Source organism: Girardinichthys multiradiatus, chromosome 3, assembly GCF_021462225.1.
Source record: "Girardinichthys multiradiatus isolate DD_20200921_A chromosome 3, DD_fGirMul_XY1, whole genome shotgun sequence".
In the NCBI taxonomy this organism is placed as follows: Eukaryota; Metazoa; Chordata; class Actinopteri; order Cyprinodontiformes; family Goodeidae; genus Girardinichthys; species Girardinichthys multiradiatus.
In genome coordinates this window covers 39,478,954-39,493,879 of record NC_061796.1, presented here as the reverse complement: position 1 = coordinate 39,493,879, position 14,926 = coordinate 39,478,954, and the positions used below count along the sequence as shown (strand labels likewise).

The 14,926-nt window shown below is 38.8% G+C and overlaps 1 protein-coding gene across 1 annotated transcript; it reads right to left on the bottom strand.

The window, feature by feature from the left end:
* Nucleotides 1-263: 263 nt before the first annotated feature.
* rab5ab (RAB5A, member RAS oncogene family, b) lies at nt 264-14,838 on the bottom strand. The gene is made up of 6 exons (XM_047361071.1): nt 14,550-14,838; nt 9,115-9,341; nt 7,083-7,234; nt 4,904-5,026; nt 4,644-4,737; nt 264-2,044 (listed from the first exon to the last, which is right to left on the bottom strand). The coding sequence occupies exons 2-6, from the start codon at nt 9,278-9,280 to the stop codon at nt 1,929-1,931; spliced, it is 651 nt and encodes a 216-aa protein (XP_047217027.1). The 5' UTR covers nt 9,281-9,341; nt 14,550-14,838; the 3' UTR covers nt 264-1,928.
* Between the last annotated feature and the right edge of the window lie 88 nt (nt 14,839-14,926).

Sequence of the window (14,926 nt, the reverse complement as noted above, 5' to 3'; positions counted from 1 at the left end):
GAATTTCTTTGTTCTGGTTGTGGTCAGGCCTGGGAGTGATTACTTTTCCACATAGGGTCAGGCTGGTTTACTTACAGTAAATAAAATCATTAGTTTGTATTTACTCAGGCTGTCCTTGACCTATATTTGTTTGTTTTTTTGAGGATCGGAAACGTTAAGGTGCAACTCAAAAGCCAAAAATGAGCAGAAATCTGTAACGGGAGTAAAACATTTTCATAGCAACATAGAACCACTGATCTCCACACAGAAAGTCATACAAGAGACATATTTATTGGATTTATTAAGATGTATTCAGACAGTCAAAACGGATCAACCCATCACTAGTAAAGGCAGTTTCATTGAGCTGTAAGAGAGACCATCAGTTAGGGTAAATATGCTCCCCGCCCACAGCCAAAGGTTAGCTAATCCAATACAGTCCATCATATAAAAATCCAAGAGCAGTTACCAATAATTAAAACATGATCAACACTGTGCAATGCAATAAAGGTTCCTTTCAAACACGACCATAGACCTTTTTCTGGGAAAAAAAAAGAAAAAAAATTAATTTAAAGTAAAAAAAATGACAAGACACCTGACAGAGATTTTGTTAATAACACTACATATATCTAAAAAGACCATCACTGTAACATTTGACCAGTTTTGTGAAAATGAAGAGCATGAAGAGGAAAATAAGAGGGAGAAAAACAAAAGCAGGAAAATATTGAACTGTACAATTGTTCGGAATCTCTTAAATTTCCAGGCGAACTGCTGTGCTCTGCGACCCCACCTAAAGAAGACAACATTGCACCCTATAAAAACATTAGAGTATAACTTTTTGTTTTTAACCCCAATTTCTTACTTTAAAATGATATTACCCAAATTGGTGGAGGTTGACTACTGGCCTCATTGAGAAAAGGAGGTTGACCAACACATTTACCTGCAAGGATTTTGTTGCCTTCTGTCATCGATATGAACAACAAATGACCCTTTTCCATGGGCTCTACTTGAGCCGGCTCCACTCCACTCAGCCGGTTTTGCACCCTATTACATTACTGGTTTTCTTGGTACCTGCCCAGCAGAATGTCCCATTCGGACTGAGCAGAGCCAAAATGTAACACAGACTGCTGTTCACTGATTGGCCATCGGCGAGGTCAGCTGAATGACCTCGCCACAACAGGTTTCGTGTCGAGTGGAGTGGAGCTGTGCGGTCCTGGAACAGTGAATGGAAAAGAGGCAAAAGTAAAGTTTCCTGAAGTTTCTTTCTTTGTTTAAAACTCGGACAGTGCTAAACGATTCCCAGTTATCCTATTAGGAGACTTGGATTAGGTTCCCGAGAATCCAATATGAGTTGGGAAGAGATGGTTTGCACAACGATCCTTTCCTGGCACTGTCTGTACTCGAATGTTGCTAACAACAAACAGTGTGAAAAGCCGAGCAACTCATCATGGGAACAATTTGGTTTTTTCTAGGAAATACAAGGAAAACAAGTGACCCCCCAAAAAAGAACCCAGACTACTACAGGAAAAATCCAGTCAACCCTGTTGAGAGACAAACTAACTCTCCTCAGTGCTCTCACACACAGCACAATCACACGTTCACAGGTTTCTCAATTCCTCATCTTTCTGAAAATGGATTAATTTTTAAACTGAATAAAAGATAAAAATGTGTTGTTTTTCTTTTCTTTTTTTTTTCTTTTCTTTTTTTAGGAGTTGTAGTGATAGATGCATCCGTTATACACTTCTTAAAAAAAGTTAAAAAACAAAAGAACATCAACGAAAAAAGGTATTAGAAATGCAGCTATACAGAGTCTTTTAGCTATTCCAGGGAAGTGAGGGTCAAGAGCATGTCTGGTGTCTGGAAATCAACGGGTCCGACGTCCAGATGTTGTTTGTTGGAGAGGGGGGAGCCGAGAGCAGGAGGAGAAGAGAGAGGTGAGTGGAGGAGCTGGGTTAGTTACTGCAGCAGGGACGGCTGCTGGGCTGAGCCGTCTCTGTCAGATCCACGCCCCGGTTCCGTCCGCTGCTCGCCCCAGCAGCCTGCGGCTCATTCTTCGGAAGCTTCTTTGCTGCGGAGACAATAACACACCAATGAGTGACATGATTCACTTTAGAGCAATCTCAGTCAGAAGAGTTTTTATAACAGAACTTGTAAAAGTGACTTTATAACCTTGATCCTTGGCCAAGCTTGTAAAGTTGAATAAACAAACGTTACTTAGTTTGTTTTTTAACTATGATGACCTTCTCTGTCAGCACAATCGTGGGAAAACTAAGTACACCCTAGCTGCTTCTGTAGAGTTTAAGAGGAAAGAGAAGCAGCCATGTGCTCCTCATCAAATGCACATGATTGATGGACCATCATCAGTCTGCACAACTATATAAAAACCAGGAGTGTTGGCACTTTGCTGCTCAGGAGCATACAAGTGTGTTTTAAAACAATGCCAAGTTGGAAAGACGTCAGTAATGACCTAGAAGAACCATCGCTTGCAACCCATTAATCTGGAAAGAGTTACAAGGCAATTTTTGAATAATTTGCAGTTAGAAAAACTGCCAGCCTTCAAAGAGGAGGACATTCCTGCAAATTCAGCTCAAGATCAGACCGTGCAATGTTCAGAGGAATGGCAGAGAGAAATAAAGAGCTCCATGTTAAACTCCACAGGCCTCTGTTATAAGTTAAAGTTCATGACAGAAGTACTATAAAAACAAAACAAATCTGAGCTTAAGGTAAAAACTCTACAGCAAAAATCTACATCAGAATGGATGAGAAAGAATAGAATGAAGGTATTGCAATGGCCTAGTCAAAATCTATTCTGAATGAACTGCTGTGGTGGGACCTTAACAAGGCTGTGCCAGAAGAAATGTCTGCAAATCTCTGCAAAGAACTAATTTCATCTGCAGACATTACAAATAGATAAGATCAAGAGACAAACAACATTTTCTTGGTAAACACTAATCTGTAGTGGATAAATTAAACCAGTTTAAAACTGATTTTAAAGGTGAACAAACTCTGAACTGGTTCTATCACGGGTTTGGTTCAGATTATTCCATAAGTGTCAAAAATACAGGAAAAGTTAAAACACTATTAACAACAGCATTACAGTCCTTTGTCACAGTCTACAGGGTAAAACAAAGCAAAAAGCTAAGCAACATTACTGCAAGCAATCGCTCACTTAAAGTTTACATTTAATAACTGTGCATTATTATTATAATAAAAATCCTGTCTGGTAAATGTTCTCCAGAACCAGACTGAGTCAAGATAGTAGCTAGTTATTTTATTCAACCACCCCTTGCAAACTCTGAAATTAGTTTTTACATCAAATCTCCAAAACTGGCCAACGGGTTTCAGAAATGTTTAAAAGCGTTATTGGAAAATGAGTATAGAAAGATATTAGAGTAACTTTAGATTTATAGTTCCTCATTATTTACAACATTGACGACCTCATTTAAAGTCTAAAGAAGTCACGCATAGCTAAAATAAACTTAACAGTGCTCTCTGGTGGCCAAAATGTGTATTAAAATCAGTGTTTAACTGCATCTGAGTCTTTCCACTGTCAGAAATCGGTTGGATTTAGGATATAAAATGCAGTAAATATAGCTTTTCAGAGGCTTCGCAAAGCTGCTGTCCCCTAATGTAACCTTAGGTCCCATCTCAGATCCTTTCCCCTCCTCAACAAGACTGTCTCCTTTAAAAGAAACCACACCTGTTCACGTGTAATTAAAATAATTAGACAAAATGATAAATTACTAACACGCAGCAAACAGTAAATACTTGAATATATTTAATGTATCTGTAAATTTGGGAGCATTTTCTGCCTTCCTGTAGATCAGTAACATATTTTTACCTTAATTCAAATTGTACCAATTCAAAAATCCTCATGGCCTGTGATGAACTAGAAGATAAGATGCACTGAGCATCGTATTTATATCAGTAAGTTAATTTATTTTGGTACTTCAGTGCAAAAAGTAAATGTAATATAGATTCATTACAGATAGATGATGTTTTCAAGAGTTTATTCCAAATAATTTTTAAGTTTATGGCTTACAGTCAATTACAACAAAACCACATAAGTCCAATAAAAATGTGTTTTTGAGAAAGAATTGTTATGTTATGGCCTAGACGATCATAGGGAAGACTCCTGACTTGACAGCCATCTTGTTTCTTTGAGAGTTTAAAATGAGAGCAGGAGCGACTGCAAGGTGTTCAAACAGCAGGGAACGCCACGAAGTTTCCTGCTGTTACAAACTCCACATAGATTTTTTATTTTAAGATATGTGCACGCACGCACACACACGCACGCACGCACAAATTAATTAGGGACAATAGAGATAAAATAAAAGGAAGCAAGCACTGCGGTACGAGTAGATGTGGTGTGCCCTAGTGTGTAATGCTCCAGTGTGGTGGGGTTGTGGTCTGGAGTCATGACGACGAATAAATGAACAAAATAACATTAGGTTGGTTTTCTGAAGGTGACAGAAACAGCTCAACGTTAAAGACAGCCAGCATCAAAAGACATGAAGACCTAAATAAATATTTATTTTTGATTCAATTAAACCATTTATCTATTCAACATCCACTTTTTATCAACCAGAGAAAAGACATAAATGAGAGGCACTTAACAGATGGTTAGAGTGGCGGTCAGGAGAACTGATTGAGGAGGTGGCACTTACCGATGGCCATGAAAATCTCGTTCACGTTCATGGAGGTCTTTGCTGAAGTTTCCATAAAAAGCAAACTGTTGTCATCTGCATATGACTGTGCATCCTATAAAAAGATGAACACAAATTACAGAGATCCCCAAAGCTTTACTTCAGAAAGGACAACAAATGGTGACTGATGTTTTTTTATCTACAAAAAAGGGCAACAGTTGTGACTGCATTTGTGACTTTGAATTATTTGATTAAATCATTAAAGTTCTAAGAGGACAAACCTGGAAGTCCAGGGCTCTCTTGTTGGCGAGGTCGGCCTTGTTCCCGGCCAGGGCTATTACAATGTTTGGACTGGCTTGTCTCTGAAGCTCTTTGACCCAATTCTTCGCCCGCACAAATGACTCCTGACAAACATAGCAAACAGGGGTAAAGGCCGCATCAATTAGGGAAAATAACAAATGATGGAGAACAGGGCCAGACAAAGTATTTATTAAACTCCAGTCATTTGCAGCACATTTTCTTCAAGTATTGCCCTTTATTTATTTATTTATTTTTTTTTTGCAGAACTAGAGGCCTTTATTTATTCAATTTTAGACAGTAGGTAAACAGGAAAGAGGGCAAAGAGAGGGGGAGACATTCGGCAAAAGTCGCTGGGTCTGGGACAGCCGCATCGAGGACTATAGCCTCTGCACATGGTTGCGAGCTTAACCCCCACACCACCAGCGCCGTGCCAAGTATTGCCTTTTTTGAGCTCCATCCAACACCCTGTCACTGTGAATGAAAAGCAGCCCCACAGTATAATGCTGCCACTGCCATCTTTCAGCGTTCAGGGTGTTCGTTTTCTGGCACACATTGCATTTTTGGCCTCATCTGAACAGCGTGCTTTTGTCCACAGGCCGGCCGTGTTCCCTGCATGGCATATGGCAAACTGTAAATTGACCGTCTTATGTTTGCTGCTTGTTCACTAATTTTCTCTAACTTACCTCTGAGGCCTTCACGAAACATCAGGATTTATACTGGGATTAAATATCACACAGGTGGACCCAATGTACTTCTAAGGCAATTGGTTAAACAGTAAAAAACTCTGCACCTTAATGCTCTCGATGATCAAGAAAACTGTTCTTTCAGCAACAAGATTCTAAGAAACAGTAGGCTTTTTAAATGAAAGTGATGCTACATCTTCATGCACAGTGAAGTAACTATTGCTAACACAAGAGGGCAAAGATTACAAGCCTATGTGCCCCTCGTTTACAGCAATCAGGCGTCTAATTAAATTTGCAGTGATTTCAGCTGGACTGTTTCACAGCTTTACCTGTGCTGATAATATGACTGCACTGAAATGAAGTTAGCTCTCCAGTTCTGGCAAAAAACATGTTTTCTTTTGGTATCAAGCAAACTTTTTAAATGAATAAAGAATTAATGTGCATGTCGAAACAATGACTGAAAGTCATGCATGGTTTGCAAAAAAATATTTGTGTGACTTCTAAAACCTTCGTCTATGAGCATAATTCTGCCCTAAAAAAGAAAACAAAACTAAACAAGGATATAATTAGAAACAGTTTCTTCAGATGTCGGATTATGTGCTGCTATAAGCTACGAATACTTCTTCAAATAAATCTCATCGAGAGCAAAGCATTTACTTTCAATGATTAAACTACATGCAGAGTTTTCAAAGTTTCCTTTAGATACACAAGTCACGCTACTAAGCAGTCAGACAAATTCAATTCAAATTCAAATTGAAAAATACTTTATTCATCCCAAAGGGAAATTAAATGTTGTTGTAGCTCATTTTACGCAGGTTTTTTGAGCCGTGGTAGATGCTGATGGCTGTGGGCAGGAAGGATCTCCCGCAGCGCAACGACAGTGTCATGAAGAGGATGCTCAGGGTTCTCCATAATGTTCTTCATTTTATGAAGAATCCTTCTTTGTACAATCTTCTCCAGAGGTCACAGAAAAGTCCCCAGAACAGAGCCAGCCTTCTTTATCAGCTTGTTGAGCTTTTTTAAGTCCCTGGCTATGATGCTGCTTCCCCAGCAGATGGTGGGAGCAGAGATCACATTCTGCTACAGTACAGTCTGCTGTGTCCCTTCTTGTAGACGGCTTCACAGTTGCATCTTCACTCTAGTCTGTTGTCCAGGTGAACACCGAGGTATTTATACTAGACAGTAATCTTTTAAATAGCAATCCCCCAAGTGTGTACAAATAGTCTAGAAACAATGTCTAGAGAACTCTGTGGTGTTCAGTGGTGACTCATCTCTGTGTTTGAAGACTTGAAAAATAAGCTTCTGTTTTTAGCCTGAATGCTGCCCAAAATAACCAAAACCAATATTGAAGATGGAAACCCCCACCACGCCCATTTCCTCATTTGCACAACATTTCTGTGTGAGCTAGCAAAGATTAGCCAACAAGCTGCAGGTAGTAGCAACACCAACAAAAACAAGGCAGAAAAGCCCAGCTTACCTCATTTGTTATATCATAGACCACAATGGCTGCCTGGGCGCCTCTGTAGTACATAGGAGCCAGACTGTGGTAGCGCTCCTGACCAGCTGTGTCCCAGATCTCAAATTTGACTGTTGTGTCGTCCAAACATACTGTCTGAGTCAGGAAGGCAGCTGCAGGGAAACAAAGCAGATAAGGCAGTCACATACTGAGTCACAGAAGGTGGGTTTCAGTGAAAGTAACACGAGCCAGCGTTGTTCTCTTCACCGTGTTTGCAGTGAACATGCAAAATCAGACTGGATGGAAGTTAAGCGATTTGGTAGAGATGGATTCAAGGACACTTTTTACCTAACCTCTCTGAGTGGACTTACTGACAGAAAGGTTCTGTTTCTAATTTATTTAAAACTTATTTTGTATAATCAGGCAGTGCAACCTAGACTGAGTCAACACAGAAACTCTTTATCAGGACTAAAGAGATTCTAAAAAAATCAGCATATTAAAAAGAATTTAACTGCATCACACAGTTTCCAGGAAGGGTTTAAATAGATTGAATTTCTATATAAGACAACACAGCTTTAACTGGACAAAAAGTACACAAAGATACCTGAAAACTATGAGAGAACGTCTAGGAATTCACCTCAGTATTTCTGTGGTTCCTTGTTCCTCCAAGATATCTAAACACAAGAGTTCAACTTAAAGTGCAAACATCATTATACTTTAGAGCCAGGAAACCTGAAAATACCCAAGGTATTAAACATTACTAAATCACATTTGGCATTTCCCTTTTTGTCCAAAGCAGATAAATAATTTGAGAAATGACTTTTAAAGCAAACCTTCCTATCACACCATCTACAACAGAAAGTTCCTACCATTAATGAATAATGATGCAGTGTCTGGAAATCTCTCCTGATGATCACAGAATGATTTATTTTCTCGACAAAAAAGACTTTAAATGTAACATGATGAATGGATGTCAGCTTGTTTATTAGTGACACAGAAAAAAGATGGAGCAAGCAACTTTGCTATATAGATCATCTATGTAGGAAATGTAGGTGATCTCTTTTGAGGCAAACAGGTGAATAGAACATTTCCTCTCAACCTCGACTAACTATTGGAAAACTATTGGAACCGTAGATTAAGGAAAGATGGCACAACACGGCTCATGCCGTGGATCGGACAGATAGATCGAGCTGGGAGTCAGCAGTCAGACCACCAAGGGAACTGGGGGTGTTATTTGTGACCATAAAGTTTAGCACGTAAGTTGCTTTCTTGTTTTGTTTTTCACTGTGTCTGAGCCAAATGAAAGAGAGTGTTTGAGTTTAGCTGCAATGTGATTTTATATCAGCATTTTTACTTTGCTTCAACCCACCACATGTGTAGCATTAGTAACATATCAGTTTTGGTGTTACATTTTCTACAGGCAGATAATGGTGAATTACAGGCAGACTGTGCTAACAACAAAGCACTTTTGAACCACTCTATACGGTGCCGGTTTGTTTGGTCTTAAAGTTACTGCTCTCACACAGAATGTCTCCTGATTTCTTTTTTCTTACACGATAAATCAGCTAATAAATCTTTAATTTATGGACTCACATTCAGCCTGCAGACTTTGTCATCACGTTTGTCTTGAGTGCCCATTGTGTTAATCACCAATATTCAACTATCGTTTCAAATGTAACATCACCATGGTTCCCCAACGTTCGCTGCCTTGTGTTTCCTTTCATGCTTTATTTGTTTTTTTTAATATTTGTTGATTTCAGATATGAATTCACATTCAGATTAATCTAAATATCGTGAGCTGAATCTTTACTGCGTGTAAGCTGTATTTAAGTTTAATAAATAGCTATTTCTACCCCTCTGGCTGACATAAAGTATGATTGATTACTGTTTCTCAACTAATGTCAAAGAAATTGTCGAATATGTGATTTCTAACCGTCTGTGGACTGAGACTCCTGTGACAGTTGTTTGTTATTCATCTGGTTTAGATTTACTGCGTACATCAAATTCCCACAGACGTAAATAAAAAAAGCAACAAAGTTGTCATCATACATACCTCCGATTGTGCTTTCTTGGAATTCATGAAACTGACCCTTGACAAAACGAAGTACAAGACTTGACTTTCCCACTGCCGACTCCCCTAAAAGCACAAGTTTGAATTGGCAAATCTTGTTGCCCGCATTAGGTCCATTGGGTCGTGTGGCTCCGCCTCTACTTGCCATGTCACTCTGTGTGGTCTTTTCCCCTGATTGCTGATGTGATGGCAAAAACGTTTAATAACACCTAGAAAAAAATAAAATGAGAGAAAAAAAGACAATGGTAACATTTCTTAACACACCTTCATTGAAAAAAAACCAGACAAATCCAGTTGTAAAACCTATTTTTTCCACTTAGGATTCTTGCTAATGTGAACTCATTTCTCAATATTTCAGACTTTAGGAAAAAACTGGCCTTTACTTTGGTATCTCACAGTTTCTGCTCTTTTGTTTACAACTTTAAAACTGAGGCAGCTTTATTTGGTCCGTGAGGCAGACACCCTGTCTACTTTTAAGGCTAGGCTTTAAACTTTCCTTTTTGATAAAGCTTATAGTTAGAGTGGCTTAGGTTATCAGGGAGGGAGCCTTCCTCCCTCCCTGTTGGATGGAGTCAGGTTTTGCCTAAACCGGCTCAGTTATGGTTGAGGTCCAAACACACCCTCCATTTCTGCTACCTGTATGACCCCTTCTCTTTTCCAATGGTTATAATCAGTCTGACAGATAGAGGTATCCCAATCATTGTGGTTTTTAGTATAACAATGACCATCGGAGGGACCCTTTGTGGGGTTCCTTGAGACAACATTGTTGTAAATAAGCACCGTTTAACTAAATAATCTGAAGTGAAACTATCTGTGTAGTTATGCTGCTATAGTCTTAGACTGCTAGAGGACATAACGACCACTTTCACCCTCTTCGCTACATTCTCACACTACTCTCCAATTTTGCATTATTTGCTGTTATTTCAGCTTTTAACTTTGTTCTCTCTCTTCTCTTCCTAGAAGCTACACCTGGCCTGGCTCTGTGTCTACCTGTGACACCTTTCTGGAGAGGGGAATTGTCCGAGCTTCTGCTGGCAACAACTTAATGCTCACCTTCTACCGATGATCCACATGGCCCTGTCTTTTAGTGTTTAACCCTTTCTCTCTCCTAGACATGGCAATTAACTGAGCTTTTACTGTGACTAACTCTATGTGCTCTCTTTCAGACTCTAACCTTGAAAACTGGCTCAGAGTTTATCTGTTCATTCTTTCTAGGTGAAACAACTAAAGGAGCTACATCCATTAACATTTACTTTTCCTTCCCATAGAAAGTACTCCTAGATCAGTGCTTCTTTGTTCTCTTTGTGTCTCTGCTCTGTTCTCTCAAACCCCCAGTCGGTCGAGGCAGATGGCCGCTCACACTGAGCCTGGTTCTGCTGGAGGTTTCTTCCTGTTAAAAGGGAGTTTTTCCTCTCCACTGTCGCTGCATGCATGCTCAGTATGAGGGATTGCTGCAAAGTCAACACCAGTGACTGTCCACTGTCTCTACATGCTCATCTAGGAGGAGTGAATGCTGCAAGTCACTGACTGGATGCAATCTGCTGGGTTTCCTTTGATAGAAAAACTTTTTATCCAATTTGAATAAAAAGCTAACTCTGACTGCACTGTTCAACTGTTAGGATTAATTGGAATGTATGAACCTGGGTTTTGTGAAGTGCCTTGAGACAACATGTGTTGTGAATTGGCGCTATATAAATAAACTGAATTGAATTTCTAGCAAGTGACAACATCTCAACAATCTTGTCTATTCTGCATTGTCTTCCGGTATTTTTTAAATTATTGAGCATTTTCACACCTGACCAATCTCCTAATTGTGTCCACTCCATAAAGGTCACTGAGGTCAGATAAGCAGAGGCTCTTAGATACAGAGGACCAGGAACAGATTAAACAATAAAGGAGAGATTGTGCTTTACTGTAGCCGCACCTAAAAGTCAGAACAAGCTTCCCTTTCAAATGATGACATTACCAACATGTGATACTTTGAAAACCTCCTTAAAAATTTATTTTTATCTAGGCATTTAAAATAAACCCTCTTTTTTGTAAAGTGCCTTGAAACAATAGTTGTTGCCACTATATAAACAAACTGAATTGAATGTTCAACATTGTTTTTCTTTATTTTCAGCCTGTTCTGTGTTTAATTTAATTTCTGTGCTACTTCCCTTGTATTCTCTTTTATTTATTTGTAAAATCCTGGACCTTTAATATGTAAAACACTTTGGTCAAATTCAGCTGTTTTTAAATGCGGTTATAAATTAATCTTGACTTCGACTAATTCAAAGCACATGTGCCATGCTGTTCTTAAGAAAATCCAGCCAGAAAATCCAGTTTAAAAGATAGAAACAAAGTGATGTTTTGCACTGAAGAAAAGAAATGTGTTGCAAGTTCTTTGTTAGAGGTAGTTCTGAATTTAAAAGAATTAGGAAAAAAAAATCTGATTTTGTGAATCTGAAATGAGTCGATCAAAGGAAAACTGGTGAATTTTGATCCCTAGCTGACAGACTGGTGCATCTTTAGTAGCTATAGCAGCAAATAGTCAAATATCTGTTTACGTTTTGCACAAAACCTATCCAGGTATAACCCTGACTTCTGAAACTGAAATGTTTATCTAAATACTGTGTGACCAAGACATGAACATAACAATATGAAGTCTTTCTGTGTTATTTCTAATTTAATATGCATTGATTTCACAAAATCCATGAAGGGAAATTAACAAAATAGAACTTAACCAATTAGATTTTCTTATGATTTCAAACAATAGGATGTTTTTTGTCAACATTTTAATAATTTTTTGGGCAAATATATTCCTAATATTCTTTTTTTTTTTTTAGACTTGGAAAACAAGGTCAATATTTTGGCAACTGGTGACACGCAAACAAAATTTGGATTTCTGATAAAGGTCTGAAGTAGGTGACTAATACTAAACCTACAATCAATATGTTGGCCCCAAATTTTGCCGCTGTGAAAATCTCAACAACAAACCTCCAACAACGCCTGGGAGAGGACTTAAGTTGAGAGTGAAGGAGACTAGCGGACAAGTTTGGACAACACATTAGGAAAAACCTCCTCGGGTTAGGTAAGAATAGGTTTGTTACTATGAGCTGCAATTTGGGTTCCGCTCGATGGATTCGTGATTTTGCAACCTGGCAAGGCCACCCCCTCAATTAAATAAAAAGAATGAAAAAGAAACATCCCCCCTTTACTATAACAAGTGGGAATTTTGAGAATCCTTGATGATCAAATAAGAAAGCAATCCAGAATTTAATTTACCATCTCATTTTTACTTCCTATTTGTGACAAAGACCTGGCAGAATTTTTAAATTATGGACCAGGACCTCAAAATATCAAATTGCGATCTTCGTCACAATATAATTCTGTTTTGTTGATTATCGTGTATTATGTGTGTTTTTTTAAAGTATTCATTTGTATGGTTGCTACCTAGGCCACCCTTGTAAAGGAGATAACGGATTTCAACTGGACCTGCTGATTAAATAAAGGTAAAATTAAATAAATTAAAATAAATGCAACATTATTACTACACAGGAAATAGTGATGGGAACATCCTGATGATAGAAAAGTGTCAAAAACAGTTTCTAATTCTGAGAAATGTAATTTTTTACTTGGGACCAAAAAAGGAGTTGTGATACAGACGTTATGTTTAAGTCTAGATTATCATTAGAAAAACTCCTGACTGTCCAAGTGAGAGTGACTGACTATCTTCACAAGAAGGGTAAGCAACAAAACGTCATTGCTGAAGAAGCTGGCTGTTCACAGAGTGCTGTATCAAAGTATTGTAATGGAAAGTTCAGTGGAAGGAATAACACAGTGGACAATTGTGAAGCGAAGTCCATCCAAGAGTTTGGGGAGATTCACTGAGTGCAGACTGCAGCTGGTGTCAGTGTTTCAAAGTCCCCATACATTGACTGATCCAGGACAAGGGCTACAACTGTCACACTCCTTGTTTAAAGCCACTCCTGAACTATCAGAATCATCTTACCTGGGCTAAGAAGGAGAAGGACTGGACTCTTGTTAAATCCCAAGCTTACTTCTCAGATGAAAATCAAGCTATCAGAGTCTGGAGGGAGAGTGAAGAGGCACAGAATCCAAATTGATTTGAGGTCCAGTGTGAAGTTTCCATGGTCATTAATGATTTGGGAAGCCTTGCCATCTGCTAGGGTTTGTCCACTGTGTTTTATTAAATCCAAAGTCAGCAGAGCTGCCTACCAAGAAATTGTAGAGCACTTCATGCTTCATTCTGCTGACAAGCTTTACTAAAATGCTAATTTTATTTTCCAGTAGAACCTGGCACCTGGCAAACATACCAATAGCTCCTTTAATAACCTTGGGATCGCTGTGCTTGATTGGCCAGCAAACTCCCTGATCTAAACCCCACAGAGAATCTATGAAGTATGTCAAGAGAAAGTTGAAAGCACCAGACCAAACAGTGTAAACCAGCTGAAGAAAGCTCTTAAAGTAACCCAAGCTTTCTTAGCACCTCAGTAGAGCCACAGGTAGATCACCTATGTGCCACACCACTTTGATGCAGTAATTCATGCAAAAGGAGCCCTGACTAAGTATTCAGTGCATATGCAGTACAGTACATGATTAAACATCTCAGCAGCCTACATTTCTGTATATATATAAACACTTTACTGTATGGGTCTTGTGTAATGTTAACATGTTGTTTTCATGGACTGTAAACCTTAGTCATTAAAATTAACAAAAATATATGGTTAAAAGGTATAAATATGAATTGAATGATATTACTTACTTTATGTTTAGTAACTTTTAATAATAATTTGTTTTGACATGAAACCCTTGACAATTATCCTAAAATACTAACCACGATACAGTACATCTGATAGGCACAAAGCTGTTTGTCCCACTCTTCCAAAAATAATTCCCCCTAACTTCGAAGAAAACGCGTTACGACATCGGGATCACCACATAAAACTTGTTATTAGCTTCAATTAGCAACACAGCTAGCTCGTAAATTGATACTGTCAAGCTCCCGACCACCTAGCAGTGACACCTGATTCAGTTTATAAAAAACGATTTAAATCGCGGTTAGTTTCGTACAGTACATGCTTAGACATCTACGTATGGTTTGATAATGTCAGAACTCAGATGAGGATGCAGGTTTGGGTGTGTACAGCTAATGTAGCTAGCTGACGTTGTCTGAAAAAAGGCTAAAGTAATTAAACATCAGTCAGTGATTTCAATATGCATTTGTGTTGTATTAAAAGTGAAAAACGATGCAATTAATCTGGAACGGTTGACCCACCCGGGTTAACAGCCTTGTTCACGCTGCTAACTAGCATGGCCCTTCAAGTGTTGGCTAGCTGGGTGAATGTTGTTTAGCTGCGTGGAGGAGCCCTCCGGTGTTAGCATTAGGTCGCTTATATTAGCGACTCACTCACCAAAAGAAAAGAAGGGCAGCCGGGATAACGTGAGTGTTGTCTCCGGGCCGATTTATCCGCAGCTGTTGACAGTGTGTCGACTATCAGGACAGGTACTGGGTCGGTAGATTTTGTAAGGCTCCGCTGTGTCCCTCTCCCACTTCTTTCAACTTCCCTTTTCGCATTGTACGAAGGAGGATGACAGATCGTATGACTACAACTGTAGTCACAACTGCGTGTCACCGATCCGGACCAATCAAATGTTTACATTTATTCTCGTTTTATTAAAATATTTAAATACAAAAACGAAAACTACAAAAAAACGACAGAGACCATTATCAATAAATAACAGCTAAAGACTGTTTAACCGGAGCATTTTTTATTTAGTAGCGACCTCA